Raw genomic sequence first — 21414 nt, 5'->3', positions numbered from 1 at the left:
TACAATGATCATTATAACTTTGGTGATACTTAAAATGACAATAAGCCTTAATGTGTGACAATAGACGCATAATTGAGACAACATAGCATAATACAAAGCAATATTAGTGTTGTATAGTCTTTAGCAACCTACAATGTTGTAGATTCTGATGCTGGTAAGTTTATAAGGGATTGTAATATGACTTGAATCGGAAGGCATCGTTCATAGCTTTTCTGAGTAATATCCCTTAGCATAAATTCAATTTTGTGTTGATTCACCTTTAAATTGTTTATTATTTTATTTTCTCTATACCTACTTATTTACTCATGAGTAGTTTATTCTCAGGAGGCTGACTTGTTAAGACAATGGCCTTTTAAGTTTGTCCCATGGGAATATTTATTTATATGGCTACTACTACTACTATTACTACTACTACTGCTACTAATAATAATGATAGTAATAATAATAATAATACTAATAGTAATAATAATAATAACACATAGATACATGCATACATACATACACCATTCGATATATGACATTAAGAGTTCTCATAGTGGATTGGCGCTGTTGCATATATAATGAGACTCTCTTATTAAAGTCTCATAATTCTGTATATGGCTTTATTATTCGAAAAGAAACTCTGTTCTCTTTGGATATTAATGCGATGACGTGGTTCGAAGCTTTTATGGTGAAATGCTAAAAGCATTCTTGAGAAATTTCTTATTTTTAAAGAATGGAAGGGAACACCGCTTTATCAGAATTAAAATCTGTACGAGTAATATCAGCGCCTTTTTAAAAGAATCGATTCTCTCCATTCTTCAGTCTATCGCAATTCCCAAGTTGCCTCAAAATGCAAAAAAAAATAATAATAATAAAATGCTGAATACCGAACGTACTGATAAAACGAACACGGAAAAGAATGTGTAATGAGTATGTCGGAAAGCTATTCAGTGGAGTGGCCAAGACTCACTTTTTAAGGAAAGGATCGACAACAAATGAGGCTTGTTAAAGGGCGTGGTTCACAGATTCCCTATCTTGTTGAGGAGAGCTAAATGACGCACTTACAGACACGCATATATATATATATATATATATATATATATATATATATATATATATATATATATATATATATATATATATATATACATATATATATATATATATATATATGTAAGTATATATATATGTGTGTATATTTATATATGTATATATATACATGTATATGTATATATATGTATTTATATATATGTATATATGTACATACACATAAAGAAATGTGAAAAGCAAAGACTATGCAGAAGCAAAAATATTGTTAGCACAGACAAAGAGAAAAGAAAAAACGTTTAAACGAGAAAACAACAGAACATAGCGAATGAAATGAGAAAGAAGCGGAGAGAAACGAACAAGCTAAAACTCATAGAACTGGAAGCAGGAAGTGCAAAAGCAATGAAAAAGAGCCAATTGCAGCAAGAACCTCTGACCAGGATGTGCTTGCTTCAAAGCAAGGACGTTTGGAAACAACGGTGAGGCATGCAATGGCAATTTATGTTTCATTTCGAACTTTTCCGGCAGGAAATGAGGGTTTTGAAGCATTTTAACATTTCTGTGTGAGAGGCAGTAGACATGACACCATGAAAAGTGTCAAATGATAAAGTGTTATTTTTAACAATGTGTGAGTGCTATTAGATTTAACTTTAAGCAAGAATGACTATACATCCAGTTTGGTAAGACATCCTAGAATCCTGATCACAGATGCTAGCGTATACATGATCTTCTTAGATAACATTAGAGCATTATGAACGATTTGTCATAAATTCTTATAAATGTTATCCTCTCTAGGAGTGATTATAATACCATAAATCTTGCACACTAAACCTCATACACTTAAGACCTTTAAGGGACATTATGATAATTATCATAAGAACTTGCCCCTAAAGTTTCATATAATTATGATCCATTTAAGTGAGATTATGTCATAAAACCTTGTTCACAAATTCTCAGACACTTATGAGCTATTTAGTTTAGATGACATCATCTCGTATTTTGGTCATAAATTCTATTTAATGTTTAGGACTATTAAGTAAGATTATGAGATAATAAAATCTTAGTTATAAAATGCCATACACTAATAACTCTCCTAGATGTCATAAAGGCTTATTCATAAGTTCTTATATGCTTAAGTCCATTATAGTGCGATGAATGCATCACATAATAATTCCTATCCGCCTGTGAGCTTTTTAGGCGAGATTATTTAATATAAAAGCTCAGTCATAAATGACGGAGCTACCTGTTGAAAGTAGTTTAGGGAAAGCAGAGGAAAGCAAAAAAAGTTCTATATTCTCTTAGAGTAGTTTATATTAATGAGTAACCAGACTCATTGATTCTATTTACCTGATCATCAATTGAATTATTATATCATCATTTCTGTTTTTTTCCTCTCATTAGTTCTGCGTAAAGTCAGTCCTTTGAACAGTAATTTTCCGGTCTAAATAAAACAAATAGTTGGTTCTGTCTTCCTCCGCTCGGCCGTTTTATTTACTCGCGTGAGAATGAATACCAGATTATGTTTGCGAAATGATTGTCACTTCTACGTTTCCCTGACTGCTTGTAATTTATTTGTCAGTCCCCCTCCCCCTTGACAATCAAACTAACGTCCTTTCACCCGTGACTTTCACCCGTGACTTTCAGTTTTATTTGGGAAGAAGGATCCGTCCTGCTTGTAATATCATAACACGATGTATTGGGGTTTACTCTTACGATACTGTTGCTACTTAACCCTTGAGTGCGGGTGAGTGTGTGAGTATGTGTGATATATATATATATGTATGTATGTATATAATATGTATATGTATATAAATATATATATATATATATATATATATATATATATATATATATATATATATATATATATATATATATATATATATACACACACATATATATATATATATATATATATATATATATATATATATATATATATATATATATATATATATATAGAGAGAGAGAGAGAGAGAGAGAGAGAGAGAGAGAGAGAGAGAGAGAGAGAGAGAGAGAGAGTCTTCGTATCAAACAATTGCAAAATACTAAACATTAAGTTTTCTTGAACTTTCACCGATCCCTTATGATTAATTCCTTCCTTGTCGTTAACAGTAAAGAGAAAAGAAATTACTTTCCGGTATAATTTCGAGCCTCGCATATAGCAGTGCGAGGCGAAATGACAAGATAAATATGGATGACATTCAGAAGCAACGTCACGAACGGATACATTAGGGGCAGAATTTGAAGATAATTTTCCTGCTCGACTGAAGTTTTGTTTTTATTGTTTAGTTTCGGTTTTTTTCTTTTCTGCTTTGGGGTCTTTGGTGTTTCTGGTTTCGGGTTGAAGGACGGTTCGTGTTACCTCCATGATTCAGTAACTAGATTTCCGTAGCAGACAGTTAAACCTGTTGTCGGTTTATTATCAAATGTTGCCAAGAAATAAGTTCCTGCTGTTTGGTCTGGTTATGGACATATTGGAACGACCGTGTTACACTTAGGGACATATTCGAACGTCCGTGTTACAAAGTCCAGCCACATTTACTGTATATAGCTGCCAGATGCTCGTAAACAGGGTAGCTTAGTAACTTAATGCTATTATCCATAATTTTCAGAATAATTTACCCGCTTCAGGAACAGTTAAACCTTGGTTTTACAAATTTGTATATTGTTCCTGGAGGTCCTTTGAGCTAATTCCTAATGTTCAAAAGGAAACTACCCAGATTATTTTAACTAAGCCTGAAAGGACCCATTGTTTGGAACAGAATATAAAATTTAGGCCAAAGGCCAAACGCTGGGTCCTTGGAGGTCAATAAGCGCTGAAAAGGAAATTGAGAGCAATAAGGTTTTAAAGATGTAACAGGGACAAAACCTTGCAATTACGCTATGAAACAATTATTAGGAGAGGCTGGAAAGTAAGACTGAAGAAAGAGAACATGAACGGAGGTACAGTAAACAGAACGAAAGGAGTGCGGTTAGGGGCCGAAGGGACGTTGCAAAGAACCTTAAGCAAAGCCTACAGTACACTGCGTGAGGTACACTGACGGGCACTACCCTCGATATAGCCAAATATTCTCAAATGTACATTATTATAGCTACCAAAATATTACTGACAGGATTACTAAAACAAAAATCCCTTAGTCCCTTGTAGGAGTAAAGGTTATTATTGCATATCAGTGTAAAAGTTGCATTAACAACCAACTTTTCTTTTTTCAGAGCGTCCTCCGAATGACTGCATCCTTAACAATGCAATTGCCAGCTCACTTCTCTCGAGTGTTTATTAGCGTCCCTGAGAGAGATCAGTTAATGACCGTGAGTCCATGATGATACAAAAACGCATCGCGGAGTTTACCTTTATTGCGTTCCAGGCAGAAGAGGGATCTTTTGAGAGGACTGTTGACTTTGTGACTTGTAATATCGTTACTGTTTGAGCAAGGGTTTTGTAGTTCATTGTCTTTGTTGTTGTTATGCGTCGAGTATGCAATGCTGATCACAGCGGCATGTACCGTGTAAGTTGATAATGTTTGCTTAGTAATGTAAGATTTCATGGGACGCTTAGTCGTGCACAGAATGAAGTCTTTGCTTGGCTATAAGAAATTAAAACAAATTGCTCATAAATGCAGTACTTAATTCTTTGTTTTTAGATATACGAGTAACTAGACTTCTACCTGGCAATTAAAAGATGAAAAGGAAATGCTAATGAATATTAGTCTTCCTTTTTTATTCCAAGAAGTAATCAACAGTCTCTAGCAGTTAAGAAACAAAAACAATATTGTTTACAAATACAGGACTTTAATTCATTGTTCTTAGGTTTAATTACAACTTTGCCGAGTCGTTAATACATAAAATAAAAAATGCTCACGAATACCATTCTGCAATTTGTGTTCTTTTTGCCTAAGAATGAGAAAACATACAAAATTGCTCATGAATGTATGTAATAATTCTGTTTGTTAGATAAAATCAAAATCCTGCTCGGCGATTTTAACTACATCTAGTAATTCCTGACTAAAATAAAACATGTTCAAAAGCTATTATTCACAAAGATATTAAAGACCACGATAGGAAGGAAAAAGAGACGGCATGAAAGTATATTCTGTAAGAATTATGAGCACAGGTGTACAATCCTCGCATTTATATGTTATGACAAGAGAAGAGAAAAAGCAGGAGGCAAAAGGACCAAAAAGGAGATAAAGATACTAAGGAATAGATAGATACTTGTCCACCGAAACACTCAGAGAAGCTAAAGATAGTGGAGTAACAGTAAAGGAAAATGTTGTTCATTGAAAACTATGGGAGAAGGACCATATTAGAGCCCTGCCCCCCAATGAAAGTATTCGTCTCTCGTAAACAATGAAAGTAAATGAGGTTGTCACAGACCATTTAAAGGAAATTCTTCCCCAGGAGCTGGTCACTAGTAGGAAAAGTCTTTGAGAAATTTAAATTTCAAAAGTATCTGTTTCTGGAAACATTAAGAAGATTTAGAGATGATATGGAAACGCAACTTGAAAATACTAATCAAATGAAACTTTGAAAAGTAATCGTTTCCCTGAAACAATCAGGTGATATTAAGTTATTTGATAAATGAAAAAAATGAGCTATTCGTTCCCTAGGAGCTAGGAGAGGATATAAAGCTCTTAGAGATATAAATTACATAAAAAAATTTTATCTCACTGAAACCGTTGAATGTAAAAATATTATAAAAATTAAAATAGGAAAAATATCTTTCCCTAGAAAACCGTCCGAGGAGATGAAATTATTCAAATGTTCTTTTTAAAAATGAAAGGCGAAATATTCTTCCCGGAGGCTGTAAGAGGAGGTGACTATACTGACACAATTCAGGTTAGAAAACATTGTTTACTAAAACTGCCCTTAAGATAAAGACTGGATAAAAAAAAACGAAAATAAGAGGAGAAAAAGATATTGTATAACAGGTTACATATTGTTTCTCCGGAAACATTCACCAGGAACTACGCATGGTTCACCGAAAGACGTAGTGTGCGCGCGCAGGCAGTATTGCAGTTCTACTCCGGGAACTTCCATGCACGATGGAGTGCGTCGCCTCGGCGGGAAATCACGGATTTCTTCTTGAAGCAAAGGCAGTCCAGAGAGATACGTGTATTACGCGAAAAACGCCACAGCCTTGTGAAATTGAGATGTTTCTCTCTCTCTCTCTCTCTCTCTCTCTCTCTCTCTCTCTCTCTCCCATGAACACACTCATTCTCTTTATCTTTTCGTATGTCTCAAATATCTGGTTGGTCCGACAGCCTGTCATGGCAACAAAGATCAGTTGGAAACACGAATCCCAGAATAGACTGACCTTGAAATAGCGCTCACAAGATCTTTTGACCTCGAAAAGTTGACTTGCCAAGCCGCGGCTCGAAGGAAACCTGAACATTAACTGATCTAATACTCCTATCTAGCGGTGCGACAGTGACAATATGACAGATGATACTCTCTGGCATTAGATTTCAACGAGACCGGTTTCGAAAAACGAGATTTCGAAAAGCGATTTCCGCGAACGCCGTGCTTGATTCACTTCCCAGTAGACGAAGTGCATAAGGGCGTTTCATTTCCCTCCTTATCCCTTTGACTGCATTCTGCCGACGACTCCACTTGTACTGTACTGACGAGACCTGAATCTTTATCAGACAGCTTGTCTAGACAGTCTCTCTCTCTCTCTCTCTCTCTCTCTCTCTCTCTCTCTCTCTCTCGCTTCACCAGATCAATAGAGCAACGTCTGTGTATCTGTTTATTTGTTTGTGCTGTATGTGTTCAGGTTCTCTCTCTCTCTCTCTCTCTCTCTCTCTCTCTCTCTCTCTCTCTCTCTCTCTCTCTCTCTGTATATATATACATATATATTATGCAATCATTCATGCTCTCTCTTTCTACATTATATATCTACAATCATGTGAGGTTATCACGCCGCCTTCCCTTTCTCAGCATTTCAGAACTTAGCACACTTTAATGCCAACAGTTACTTCACATTCATATACCTCTCCCTCGTTCCGTTGTTAAGATTTCCCGCTTTTTCCCCTTCACTTTTTCCTGCGTTTCCAGAATGATTACAACAGGTTGTAAGCTCACCACCTGATGTGGAGACACAGGCTCTGTCCTTGAGTTTCCTATGATTAAGCAATCCCATTATGGCATGGCTCTGAGACATTGTATCTCCGGAGATCTGTCGCTATGATAGTCCTTAGTGGCAAGTAAATTTCATATGCAGTAGCAGAATTCATATGTAATGACAAGCATATTACACATGCAATGGCAAGTAGATTTCGCATGCAGCGATCTATACATTGCGTATGCAATGGCAAGTAAATTTCACATTCTATGGCAAGTAGATTTAAAGTTCAGTAGCAAGTAGATTTCATTTGTAATGGAAAGTACATGTCACATGCCTTACCAAGTAGATTTCATTTTCATTGGCAAGTAGATTTCATTTGCAATGGCAAGTAGATTTCGTATGCGGCGATCTATACATTGCATATGCACTGGCAAGTAAATTTCTCGTTCTATGGCAAGTAGATTTAAAGTTCAATAGCAAGTAGATTTCATTTGCAATGGAAAGTACATGTCACATGCCTTGCCAAGTAGATTTCATTTTCATTGGCAAGTAGATTTCATTTGCAATGGAAAGTACATGTCACATGCCTTGCCAAGTAGATTTCATTTTCATTGGCAAGTAGATTTCATTTGCAATGGCAAGTAGCTGCCATATGCCTTGCCAAGTACAGTAGATTTCATTTTCAATGGCAAGTAGATTCCACATGCACTGCCAAGTAGATTTCATTTGCAATGGCAAGTAGATGTACTGCAGCGATATACAGGTTTCATAAATAGAGGCAAATATACATATTAGACAATGTTCCGCTTAGCACCACGAGAACAACTTCCTGGATAGCTTGCTGCACCAAAACGATCCAGGCAGGCAAAGCATTTGCGTGCTTCCAGAAGCAACGCTTGGCCGTCGTCATTATTCCACCCGAGCGCATTGTTTCCAGTTTGCTTTTCCACTCGAACTGTTGGGGTTTATACGACCCTGAATCAGGGGACAGGGACCTTGGTGGCTTCGGTTCGATGCAACAGTGTCCGATATATAGGAGAGATTAAGGATAATCATACATATTCTTGAAGATACATCTGAGATGGTAAGTCTTCTTTGCTGCTCCCTTCCTTCACTTGAGAAGGACCCTCTGGAAACTTACTGAAGTGCTGTGGGACAAGTCCTGGTAAAATGTAGCAAAGGATCTCTCATTTTATTGTTTTTGCGAAGTGCTTGGTAAAATTTAAAGCTGATTTTCTCATATCAGTACTGTTTCTTGGAAATGCTCTGTAAGATTTAACGTGTGTGTGTTTTTTTAAATATATTAGAGCTGTTTCATATTAGGTGTAGATAGAATTTCCTGTTGCTTGCCATGTATACCTGGGTGAAATTTGGTGTTGCTTCTCATATATAAGCTAAGGTTTAGATTAGTGTTGTGTAAAGTCCCGCGTCGGTTGTTTTGTATGAACGCTTTTGTGATTAGTGCCTGTAAGATTTAGCAATGGTTACCTTAATATCAGCATTGTTTCTGATAAGTGCTGTGTAAAATCTAGCGTTGGTTCCATTTATAAATACAGTGTAATTTGGCTTTGGTTCTCAGATATCAGTACTGTTTGTGATAAGTGCAAGAGAAATTTAAAGGTTAATTTCCAGTATTAATTGTGTTCCAACGGAAATTATTGTATTAAAGTGATGATATTTGATATTTTGGTATCTATCCAACTGAACTACCTAAATACGACGATTATTAGGTAAATATTCAAGTTTTAAATCTACAAAATATTTTTCTTTTCAAGAGATAAATGAGGACTGGCTGTTGCTTTTATTAATATTGTCTCGGAAAAAATTATTGCATTTATGTGAGTTATTGTTATTTTTTGAGCTGGTGGGAAGTCTTTACAAAAGCGGCGTTAATATCAAAACTTTAATTTTTAGCTGCAGCTTTCTTGTAGATTATTTTTGAAAACAAAAAACAATTAGTTTCAAGTATTTTTACATAATAATTGGAAAGTTTTTAAAAATTCTCAGAATTATCTTTACAATAAGGATTAGTTTAAGATGTTTAACATTTAATGTTGAAAAGAATATGAGCATATGCTCTTGCCGTATTTTCAGTACGAGGTAACACAGATGCTATAGGTTTGAATCTTACTTTCGTAGATAGGATCCTAAAATTTCACTTCATCCTCAGAATTACACCCAGGTGCACATTTTTCGAAAATATTTCAACACCTAAAATGAAATGACATACTGCTGTAACAAGACAGTGATATACATACAAATTTTAAATTTTGGAAAGATATTTTTTCACATTCATTTATTACCTGCTTTCTTTGTTTATTATGACCTTAAACAACAGATGAAAATGGGTAGATTTGTTAATGAATAAAGATATATATAATAATCGGCAAACAAATAAATGATATGATAAAGAAAAATTAATAGATAATGAATTAAATGAATGACACAAACAGACTATGGAAAGGTTTTCTGTACTAGAGTTCATACTCGATTCAACAGCTAAAATATAACTGTAAATGACTACTGCCTTTTTCATTATCTAGAGCCACCTGTTATGTTATGGAAAGGAACTTCAAGTTGGAAACTCTAATATGGTCTATGGGCATTAGTGTCCTAAATAAAGTTTTTGAATTTGGATTTGAATTTGCAATTCTGGGGATTTCAGATCTGTTTTGATTTCCAAAAGTCGTAGTAGCAAGCAGTGGTCATCGTATTTCAAGCAATCTGCGGTTATAAAGGAATATCCAGTTTTCAACATTTTTTTCATGACTCGAGGTTAATTTGACATTTAATCCCGTTTTCAGCAGGTTAATGTTGTTAGGGGGTTTGGGGAGGGGGTTTTGTCCTTGTTTTGATTTTTTTTTAGTTTTTTATGGTAATTTGATCGTGCATGAAGATATTTGATGACGCACAAGCAAGCCATGTGAATGCGTGATGCGAAAGTGTGAAAGGTATTCATTTAATGAATAATATTGAAAGTGTGTAGCATTTTGTCATTCTTGAAGTAATAATTATAATAATAATGATGATGATGACAATGATGATTGACAAGGGGAGAAATATTTTCTGGTCTTTTAGTCTTGAAACAACAATTATAATAGTAAATAACAATTATTATTATTATTATTATTATTATTATTATTATTATTATTATTATTATTATTATTATTATTATTATTATTATTATAAGTTTCCTTAGCAGCTTCTCATGTTCATTTATTTCCTCATCCCAACAGGAGATCAAAATCCTAGTTCTGTGCGCCCTGTTGGGTACAGCCTCCGCAAAATGCCTTGGGAATAACTGCGACGACGGACGCAGGTTCCCCGAAGGATCCAGCCGGAGCTCTGCCATAAGCACCATCAGCCCGGGTATCCTGATTGGAACAGAAAGCGATTCCGAAGGACGTCAGAAAGGACAAAACAATGACAGACTCATTTTAGGATCATCCAATACACGTTACGGTGGTACAAGTCCCTCCGGGTATGGCGTAGGATCCTCTAGTGGCAGCTTCGGGAACTCGAGACCCGTTGGGTATGACTACCAAGTCGGCGGTGGGTCTAATCAAAATGATGGCTACCAGGGTAACAGAGGAGGCAACAGCTTCACAGATGGGTTCATTAATTCCATCAATACTGATCCTTACAACAACAACAGGCCATCTGGTGGTGGTGGTCTGTTCTCTGGCGGTTATCCCGGAGGCCGTTACCCTGGAAATGTTGGTTATTCCGATGGCGGCAGAGGGCGGTATCCCTCGAATACTTTTGGTGTCTCAAACACTGGCTACAATAATCTCTTCCCAGCTAACAACAACTACGGTGGTTACTCTTATGGCGACGGTGGTTATAATGGCTATGATCCAAACTTCCTTCCCGGTGGTGGGAATACATTCACCTTCCTCCCCGGAAGCGGATATGTGCGCAATGTCGGTGACGCAGGGGGCTCCTTACCAGGGAATGTCTATTTCCCTCAAAGGAACAATGACGGTTTCATTCCAACTGGAGGCATCTACACCGTGCCACTCGGGGACACCGGGAGGTATCCCGTCTACTCGAACTTCAACAACAGAGGATTTGGCTCTTCCAACCCGGCCTTTGTGGGAGATTCCTTCGCCGGGAATAATTTCGGTGGATTCCCCTCACGTTACCCAAATATTTACCCAGCCAACGATGAAAGAAGATTTTTCTCCGGGAATAACTTTGGGTATCCCGTGAACACCTTCAGTGGAGGTTCTCGATATCCCTCAGGTGGAATTGGCTTTGTTGATAACAATAATCTCCCAGTCACCAACACTGGATACCTGTCTCCTGCTGTCAACACAGGCTACCTGCCTCCTACTGTCACCACAGGATACTTACCCCCCTCTGGCAAGTAATGTACCTGAGGTGGAGACCAATTAATGGAAGATGACGTACAAATATTACTGATTTGCTGCATCCGTACAATCATTATGCCATAATAACTGCACCCGTAGATCGTCCCGTTTTATAAAAATAAATAAAAAAATCAGAAGCAATGTAGTTTTATTTGGGCCTTCTTCCAGTTTCACTCAAAATTTCAACACGTCTAAATTTATAGATTTCATGAACCGCAGATAATTCCTTTTAAAGTTATGGCATAGATAAGATTAGCAATCTGATATAATGGAAAACGAAAAAATTCATCAGGAACAACAATGAGGTAATGGGTTAATCTTCCCAGTAGGTGAGCAAAACTTCCATATCATATGTATTTTCCTCTTGGAGTACAAGAAAAAACATGCACTCTTGCTGTTGATACTTTTAATTGAATGAAATGGAATGAAAGCTCTTGTTCTTAAGCAGCATTGCTCAAGAACAGGAACTAAATCAAGCAGTCTTATTCCAAGGCTTCGTTTTAAAGAAGAGCGTTCTAGCGTTTTGATATCACTGCGAGCTGACTATCGACGTCCCAGTGGCGCAATCGGTTAGCGCGCGGTACTTATACGACAGTGTCTGAGCCATGCCGAGGTTGTGAGTTCGAGCCTCACCTGGGACAGATCCTTTAAGGTTCGAGACAGGGAATGTAATTTCAATATTCCAGTGGAATTCCAGAGCCTTTTAAACCATCGGATTTGATAGCAAGTTTCGACCAACGAAGAAGGGTCTTTGACAAAGTTCTATTCTTATTTTGGCTTGGCATCTTTATTAGAAATATCTGCAGGAAGTGTGATTTAGAGACCCTACTCGAATGGAGCATATAGCATTAAAGAAAATGTATAACAAATAGATGGACATGTAACTTACTTCAGACATCAAAGTGGCTCTGGAATAGTCGCAAATTCGAGGGTTATTGGATTTTGATCAGGTATTTATCCCACCCATGTCAGGACCTAGAAATACCAGTTTTTCTTTGTAATGTTTAGATGGTATAACCTCTTTTTCAGCTTTCTGTAAAAGAAAACTACTGTGCCGGCTCTGTCTGTCCGTTCGCATTTTTTCTGTCCGCCCTCAGATCTTAAAAACTACTGAGGCTAGAGGGCTGCAAATTGGTATGTTGATCATTCGCCCTCCAATCATCAAACATAGCTAATTGCAACCCTCTAGCCTCAGTAGTTTTTATTTTATTTAAGGTTAAAAATAGCCATGGTTACCAGGAAAGATAGATCTGATTATATGCGGTATGGAAATTTCGATTGCGCCGAAGAAACTTTGGCGCGATTTTTTACGTGTTTGGGAAGCTTATAGGAAGGTTAGAGACTTGATCACCTACTATAATGATCATCATCGTTGAGAAGATACTTTACCAGTGAATTTTCGAACCAATAGGTTGTTAGAAAATTGCTTTCAGCCTCGTAGATAAAAGAACAGTCAACATTCAATAACTGGGAATGTACTGATAAGCAACTACACTTTAACAGGGACTGCAACTCCATTAAAAACGGTTTCAATGGTTTCCTAGTTTATGTAAAATCAGTTAATATCAGTTATTTCCTTATGATCAAAGCAAAAAAAAAAAATTATATATACATACATACATACATACATACATACATACATACATGCACACACACACACACACACACACATATATATATATATATATATATATATATATATATATATATATATATATATATATATAATGTATATATGCATGTGTGTGCGTGTTCTCGTGAGTAAATTTTTGTCACTTAAACACGTATGATTTTTAATATTCGCAGATATACGCCAAAAATATCGTTTAACATCTAATTCTTTGTAACTTGGGAATAACTTACACTCACAAGGAATTACTATTGAAAGAGCTTCGTCCGCAGCAGGATTCGAACCATTGCCCGGTTTAGAAACAAACCCAAAGTCTTCTACCACCCGAAGTGCTTCATTCTGCCGGGGACAAAAAACCTATTGGGTGTGAGATGTTCCTCTCTAAGCTCATACTAAAACATCGTGACTTACATCTATAAAAATTTAAAGTTTCTTCACCACCCACAGATCAATTTCACTCTTCCCCATTGATTTCAAGATTTCATTCACACTCGGCTTTTGTAGGTCCGGAATGTTCTGCCCCACATACCACCATAACCCGTTTCCTACTTTGGGATCTAAGGACACCGCCCAGTGACAGGCTCGTCCTCCATAGAATCTATCTAGGGTTCTAAAGGTTCTGTCCCAGGTGAGGCTCGAACTCACAACCTCGGCATGGCTCAGACACTGTCGTATAAGTACCGCGCGCTAACCGATTGCGCCACTGGGACATATCTTAAGGGTAAAAAGGAGCGCAAATGGATCGAGATTTTACTGTGCTTGTATCGGGTTTCTTTGTTCTCGAAAATTATTAAAAATCATCAACATCCGAATCAAACTGCTGCACTGTAATACATAAGATACCGAATGCTTACAGTTGTTTGCTTGTTTAAGTAAAAATATTCATTACATTAATTATGAAAATAATAATAACTAATTTTTATCATTATTTTTATTGTTACTAATTGAAAATAATTAATTATATATCCATTATCATGACTATGGAAAGGAAATGCAAGAGAGAAATGGAGCGAATGGAATTCTAATGAAGAATATGTAAATTTGCAAATACCTTAATATAAAGCGACCAATGTGTGTTAGTATCTCTATTTACTTCTGTTTCCGAATGTGTTCAAATCAGGATCCAGTGACGAATTCACCTAGGGCGTCGTGCTTATACGACATCATCTGAGCCATGCCGAGCTTGTGACAAAACTTCTAGAAACAGATGCAGAGACTGGGAGTTCTATCCTCATCTGAGTAAGAACCTTCGGAATACGAGGTATATTGGGAGTTTGATCATCGCCTAGGAAAAAACCTTTAGAACCCGAAACAGACTGGAAGTTCAATTGTCACTCCAGCTTAACACGTAAATCATCTCTACAGAAAGCTGAGTTCCAAGTAATTTTCTGAAGCAATGATGTTAGTTTTAACTTATGGCAGGACAGGACCTTTGGAACCCTGTGCCAGAAACTGAGATTTAATCTCTACCTCAAACCTTTGAAACTAAGGTTAAGAAGGAGCTCTGGCCTCTCTTTCGACGAAGTATGTATATGAAAGTCGAACGCTTTGTACTTGATATCAAGGGTTCTGCACGTCCTTCAAGGAAAGAAGGTTTAACTCATTCCTCTGATTGAGGGTTCAGTAGGTTATGTTGCCTAATGAAAACTCGACTCATACTGGGGTCAAGAAACTAAATACCACCTAAAGTGAAAATACAAGTCACCCTCAGTATTCAAATGCCGAAGTTAGGAGCTCGGAACCACTCCCAAACTTTCAGCTCTTGAATTTTGAATCTCAGCAAACACAGAATTTATGCTTTGTTTTAGAAAACTTTTTTTTTGGGTTGGAAATCAGATTCTAGGTCCAAAGACTCAATATTATCTGTCGCAGAAGAAACGTAGACTCATATACTTTGTCAAATCACCTACTCCAAGACTTCTAAGGTCTGTTCCTGGCAAGAATTAAACTCATTCTCTGTACAACTATAGATATCTTAATTGGGGATAGAGTTAGGACTTCCAGTCTGAGGGTTCTAAAGGTTCTATTATAGGAACAGTTCGAATTTTTTATGTAGGGACCATGTCCCCTATGATATTAAAAAATGATACTAAAGTAATACAGATTCATTAACCTACTGATTGATAAAAAAAGGACACTTTGAAAATGTTCTATAATTACATTATATTTTATTGTCAGGAAGCTTTATTTTTTTCTGTATTAAAGAAGAAACAAGATTATCTGTAGATTCGTTGCATACATACATACGTACATACATACATACATACATACATATATATATATATATATATATATATATATATATATATATATATATATATATATATATATATACGTAAAATAAAGGATAGATGGGTGTGTACATGGATGTGGTGGTGGGTGCTTGTATAAATTACAAAAGAATGCGTTTCTGTATTACTTTATATTTATTATTATTATTTGTCATTTAACTGTTGCAACATAACTTGGTGAAAGCAATGACCTTAAAAATGTTTACAACAGGAAGGTTATTATTATTATTATTATTATTATTATTATTATTATTATTATTATCATCATCATTATTATTATCATTATTATTATTATTATTATTATTATTATTATTATTATTATTATTATTATTATTATTATTATTATTATTATTATAATCTAATGAAAATCATAAAGCAACTTGTCAATATCACCATCAGCATAACCAAGATGTTTCGTTTATCCCAGAAAGAACAACATTATGGTCAGTTCCACAGTCACTGGTCATTATTATCCAACGAAACCTGCCATACTTTTTTGGTCTAGTTACCCGAAATGAAAAGAAAACAAGAGACGGAGATTGAAAGCAAAAGGAACTCGGGTGAGGAAGGACACTTGACGCTTGTGCTAAACAATCCCTCGGCACAATGGAGCTGGTAATTGTGTAGTTACATGTCGGTCCACTTCAGTTCATAAGCAGCTGAAGGCCATGTCCCAGTGGCGCAATCGGTTAGCGCGCGGTACTTATACGACAGTGTCTGAGCCATGCCGAGGTTGTGAGTTCGAGCCTCACCTGGGACAGAACCTTTAAAAGCACCGAGCAATGGCTTTGGGATCGAGACTTATACGGAACGAAACAATGAGATCTTAGACAGTAGAGAGAAACTTTCAGCCGCACCCGAGACAACCCAAAAAATCTGTGACAAACACTGTAATATCAAGGTTTACCTGGGACAGTGACTGAAAACGAACAGAAACTGTGAATTCGAGTCTAGCTGGCATGAAACTATCCGAATAGCAAGATTAAACTGAAAATTATCCTGGACACAACGGTCCTTAATAGATTTTAGAACGTATGAATAGTGCGTGTTTTTATTTCCCTTGGTTTGGAATATATCTTGAGGAACAGTCAGAATCTCGCCTTTGGCCTTGGGCCGAAAATGTATAAGCCCTACAGTATGAACATTAGTAATGGCCTGGGATGGAATAAAACCTCTGAAACCATGGGACAGGGCCTGAGTCCACACCTCATGGAATTCAATTAGTTTTATATATGAGGCTGGCGTTCTTAGCTTCTGATTATAGGTTCTGCATTTTCTGTAGCAGATGAGGCGATAACTCATTCAAATGACTTGGGGTTCAATATGTTATATTCTCAGCAAAATCCTAATACACATTTTTACCATAGTTCTGAAAGTCATGTAGATAATATGCCTCGCTTATGGACACAGTTTCACAGTCTTGCCGTTAGAGTTCTGCAGTATTAAATGCTTTTCTTAGGGACTAGGCTTATGCTCAAAAGCTCATCCTCTCAACACTTACATTTTTGTGGGTTATTTGTTACAGGCTCGGTTCAAGAAAAGAATAGAACTCACACTGCATGCTATATATTCTATATGGGGATCAAATTCGATGTCTGAAACCAAAGGGATTAAACACAGTTACAGGTGAGTCTCCAACTAACAATATCAGTTTGGGTAAGACACCGTATAATAGCTACTGTACACTAATCGATGATGCCCCCTGAAACATTAAATATAAATGATGATTATGTCTGCAGCATTAGCAAGCCCTCGTCACTTGACGCAAATTATGAAGTATCCAGTATCTGGAGATTAATAAGAAAAGAAAAGGAAACTCTGAATACAAAATGGCAAATAAATATTTTACATTTTGGGGGTTTTTGGGTGTTCTGCTGTTTTTTTTCTGATTATTTTGATTATTTTTCTATTGACCGATTTTGGGACAGATGTAAAAGAAAAAGGTTAATTGAAATTATAAGCTAAGTTAGCAGGTAACATGATATGATTTTGCAGAAATCAAAAGTAGCTTCTGCAAAACAGCAAAATGAAAAAAAATTTCTCTTAGCATGAATAATCTACGTGTACAGATCAGACCATAGCTGCCAGATTTATTTGGTCACATGACACAAAATCTTTAAAGGGTTATATATTTTAAGGCTTTGTTCAGTTTTCCAGAAATTTCAAATGTAGAGTATGCAGATGAGGCAAAGGGGAGCATATAGGAAAAACAGCTGATTTCTGTATATCATGTGATCTTGTCACGTGAGGAGCAGCATGATATATATATATATATATATATATATATATATATATATATATATATATATATATATATATATATATATATATGTATGTATGTATGTATGTATGTATGTATTGTTACTAACGCCCTTTTGAAAGTTTTTATGCTTTTTCTGTATTAATATTGAGATACGAATCATATTTGATGTTAAAGAACTTATGGCCACCCAGATGTCAAATGGGCTGATGTTCCCCGAGTGACTAAAAATGCATCTTGCCAAATCTGATTATCACCACCTGATGGAGAGTTGGTACCCTTTCTCACACATTAAAGAAAATCCCTTTGATACTTCATACCCTCCACATATTGTTAACCAGTCCCCAGTTAATCTATCTGAAATCTTCCTTGACCTGACCCGCACCTGCGTCTCCGGCCTCATAATCTCGCCTCTCACGTCTAATCATCTAATTGTATTTCTATCCCTCGAAGCTTTTACTGGCCGGCTCTCAACGACCTTTCCAGGTGCCTGCCAGATCATCAGCATGCCCTGAGAAGACAATAGATGACCTCATTAGGAAGGAACTGTCAAAACACAACCACTGTTGATGGCCAATGTGGTATATATACTAGCTGCAACGAAACAACCTTTGCTAGTGTATTCTACGACGTCTCCCTGCCACACATCCGGTTGGAAAGGGACTACGATCAAGTCCCACCTAGATGTCCCTGTGATGCTGTCACTCTGAAGGTGGTACTAATAAAACCGCCTTGGACCTTTAGTGCTGATGACTCTGTAATCCAGCAGTGCCCTTCCTCTTTTCATCTGATTTCCTCTGTGGTGGGGAACTGTACGCGACACTGCTTCCATGGTTATTCCTGCTATGAGAACTGGCTCTAGTCTACCCAAGTCTTGTCCACAGACCAAGGTAAAGTGATTGGAAGTTGTTTGTCCAGCCTCACCAGTGTCAAAGATCAGTGTTTGTTATTGCTTACGTATTTCAATTTAAGTTTCACTCGAAATTCCTTCGTATATTACAACATCCCAACATCCCCTGCATTTTAGATCCGTGTTGTGAGTACCCTGTTGTGTGAAATTACCTATAGGTCAATGGTACCATCTTGCAAATTGCCTGTGCCATATCCGGTCAGGATATCCAGACACCCCAGTGTGAACCTTGTCTTGCCCGCAGTTAAGGAGGTGCTGAAACAAAAGGGCGTGCCTACGAAGTATTACTAGATGCATGGGAGAGTGTTTCAAATAACTTTTTTTTAATTGTGTCTTATGCTTGCCATTGTTTCTTTGTTAGACCAACTCACCTGAAAAAATAGCCGTATTTGAATGTGGCGGCAATTTTCGTGTTTATATATATATATATATATATATATATATATATATATATATATATATATATATATATATATATATATATATATATATATATATATTATATATATATACATACACACACTATATATATATATATATATATATATATATATATATATATATATATATATATATATATATATATATATAAATCACATTATGTTCTACGATACTTGGTATTTTAGAGAAATATATTTCATGATTTTTACTTTATCTCTTCAACATCCACTTAAGTTATAATAATAGTCATTAGTCAGTAAGTGGTGTAGTATTAATTCTTGCCCTGGGTCGATCCCCAGTTTGGTTGCATTTAATATTCAGGGTAATATTAAACAATTTATTAAATATTTTAAAGTTATTTCTCTCGTCATTTCAGTTAGAGAGTAATATTTGTTGGCTCCTCCATATTTTGGATGAACTAACGTACCTAGTTAAGAAAAAGAGAGAAATTTATCATAATGTGAACCTTTTTAGCTTTTATTTTTTTCTGCATTGTGCTCGTAATTAATAACTACCCTAAAAATTATAAAAAAATTGTTAAATTGAAAATGGTGGTGTTATATTATATATATATATATATATATATATATATATATATATATATATATATATATATATATATATATATATATATATATATATATATATATATATATATATATATATATATATATATATATATATATATATATATATATATATATTATAATCACTATTTTCAGTTTAACCATTTTTTTATAATCTTAGGCTAATTATTAATTACGAGCACAATACAGAAAAAACAAAAACTGAAAAGTTATATATAATATACATTCACATTTATTTTTTATCATCAACAATTTCCTGGAAAAATAAATCATTGTTAATGATATCAGAGGATTAATTAAACAGACATACGATAAAAAATAATATATCTAAAGTTAAATAAACTGATATTTTCAAATAAAAATATTAAAATCAGCGATTCACGTGACATAAACTGCTGAAGTGTGCATTTCTGAATATCTGTTTTTTGTCTGTGTAAGGAATAAGTTATGAAATATTGCTTCCTGTACCATAATCATATTAATCTTGTCGTGTCTATGGATAATATTTCCAGAGTTTTAACCTTACCTAAGGTACCATTTTAGTTTTCTGTAAAAGAAAGCTATTGTGGCGACTTTGTCTGTCAGTCAGCACTTCTTTCTGTCCTCTCTCAGATCTCGAAGACTACTAAGGCTAGAGGGCTGCAAATTCGAATGTTAATCATCCACCTCCCAATCATCAAATATACCAAATTGCAGCCCTCTAGCCTCTTTAGGTTTTATTTTATTTAAGGTTAAAGTTAGCCATAATCATGCGTCTGGCAACGATATAGGACAGGCCACCACCGGGCCGTGGTTAAATTTCATGGGTCGCGGCTCATACAGCATTACACCGAGACTACCGAAAGATGGGTCTATTTTCGGTGGCCTTGATTATACGCTGTAGTGGCCGTAGTACAGGAAACTCGATTACGCCGAAGAAACTTCGGCGCAATTTTTTTATTTTTTTATTTGTAGGGAACAGAATTCAACCCTCAGTCACCTTACGAATGACAGACCCTGCTATGTACAGTAGCTATCCAAACATTGGAATCTGTAATAAGGGACCCATACGCAAAGGAATATTCGTTACCTATTACTCTTATTTGAGGCGATATCTTATACAGAATGACCTCCGCTTTGGTATATAATTTTCCGTAGACCTGAAAGGATAATTAACCCCTTCTCTCTCTCTCTCTCTCTCTCTCTCTCTCTCTCTCTCTCTCTCTCTCTCTCTCTCTCTCAGTTAAACGCTTGGTAATGACTCTCTCTCTCTTAGTTCGCATGCTTGTTAATGACTTATATTTTGTGTCTATTCTCTCTCTCAAAACACACGCTTGTTAACTTTTATTTTGTGTCTGTTATCTCTCTCTCTCTCTCTCTCTCTCTCTCTCTCTCTCTCTCTCTCTCTCTCTCTCAGTTTACACGCTTGGTAATGACTTATATTTGTGTCTATTATCTCTCTCTCTCTCTCTCTCTCTCTCTCTCTCTCTCTCTCTCTCTCTCTCCATAGTACCCTTTACCCATTTTTCCTCCAGTTACCAACTGCCCTTGCACTCAGTGGATGTCGCTTTATAATCAAGCGGTATGGTCCGGTACAAATTATTGTCTACTCCACTCATTTATCGCTCAGATCTTCTGTCGTGATGTCTATCCAACACGACACTTGTCCACGATGATACGCGGAAACAAAAGAGCTGGTCGTATGGTCAAGAAAATCTAACTGAGAGCTTTTGCTGTCAATTGAGAGTTGGCGCTGTCAGTTACATAAGGATGATATTGCAGTGGGAATATTGCTCGAATTTTTATGACGGTACAGAAAAGATAATGATATATATATATATATATAT

At 36.0% G+C, this 21414-nt stretch overlaps 1 protein-coding gene and 3 non-coding genes across 4 annotated transcripts; 3 read left to right on the top strand and 1 right to left on the bottom strand.

Moving 5' to 3' along the window:
• Positions 1–8053: 8053 nt before the first annotated feature.
• On the top strand, positions 8054–11610 carry LOC136830053 (prisilkin-39-like). The gene is made up of 2 exons (XM_067089260.1): positions 8054–8180; positions 10333–11610. Exons 1-2 carry the CDS (start codon positions 8178–8180, stop codon positions 11467–11469), a joined length of 1140 nt encoding a protein of 379 aa, XP_066945361.1. The 5' UTR covers positions 8054–8177; the 3' UTR covers positions 11470–11610.
• A 410-nt stretch (positions 11611–12020) lies between these two features.
• TRNAI-UAU (transfer RNA isoleucine (anticodon UAU)) lies at positions 12021–12110 on the top strand. The gene is given in 2 exon segments: positions 12021–12058; positions 12075–12110. It is a non-coding gene; the product is annotated as a tRNA-Ile (tRNA).
• A 1609-nt stretch (positions 12111–13719) lies between these two features.
• TRNAI-UAU (transfer RNA isoleucine (anticodon UAU)) lies at positions 13720–13809 on the bottom strand. Its single transcript is given in 2 exon segments — positions 13720–13755; positions 13772–13809. It is a non-coding gene; the product is annotated as a tRNA-Ile (tRNA).
• A 2251-nt stretch (positions 13810–16060) lies between these two features.
• TRNAI-UAU (transfer RNA isoleucine (anticodon UAU)) lies at positions 16061–16150 on the top strand. Its single transcript is given in 2 exon segments — positions 16061–16098; positions 16115–16150. It is a non-coding gene; the product is annotated as a tRNA-Ile (tRNA).
• Positions 16151–21414: the final 5264 nt, after the last annotated feature.

The sequence above is a fragment of the Macrobrachium rosenbergii genome, chromosome 46 (assembly GCF_040412425.1).
Source record: "Macrobrachium rosenbergii isolate ZJJX-2024 chromosome 46, ASM4041242v1, whole genome shotgun sequence".
Lineage (NCBI taxonomy): Eukaryota > Metazoa > Arthropoda > Malacostraca > Decapoda > Palaemonidae > Macrobrachium > Macrobrachium rosenbergii.
The sequence above is the reverse complement of the archived record's forward strand: the minus strand, read 5'-3'. Positions and strand labels throughout refer to the sequence as shown.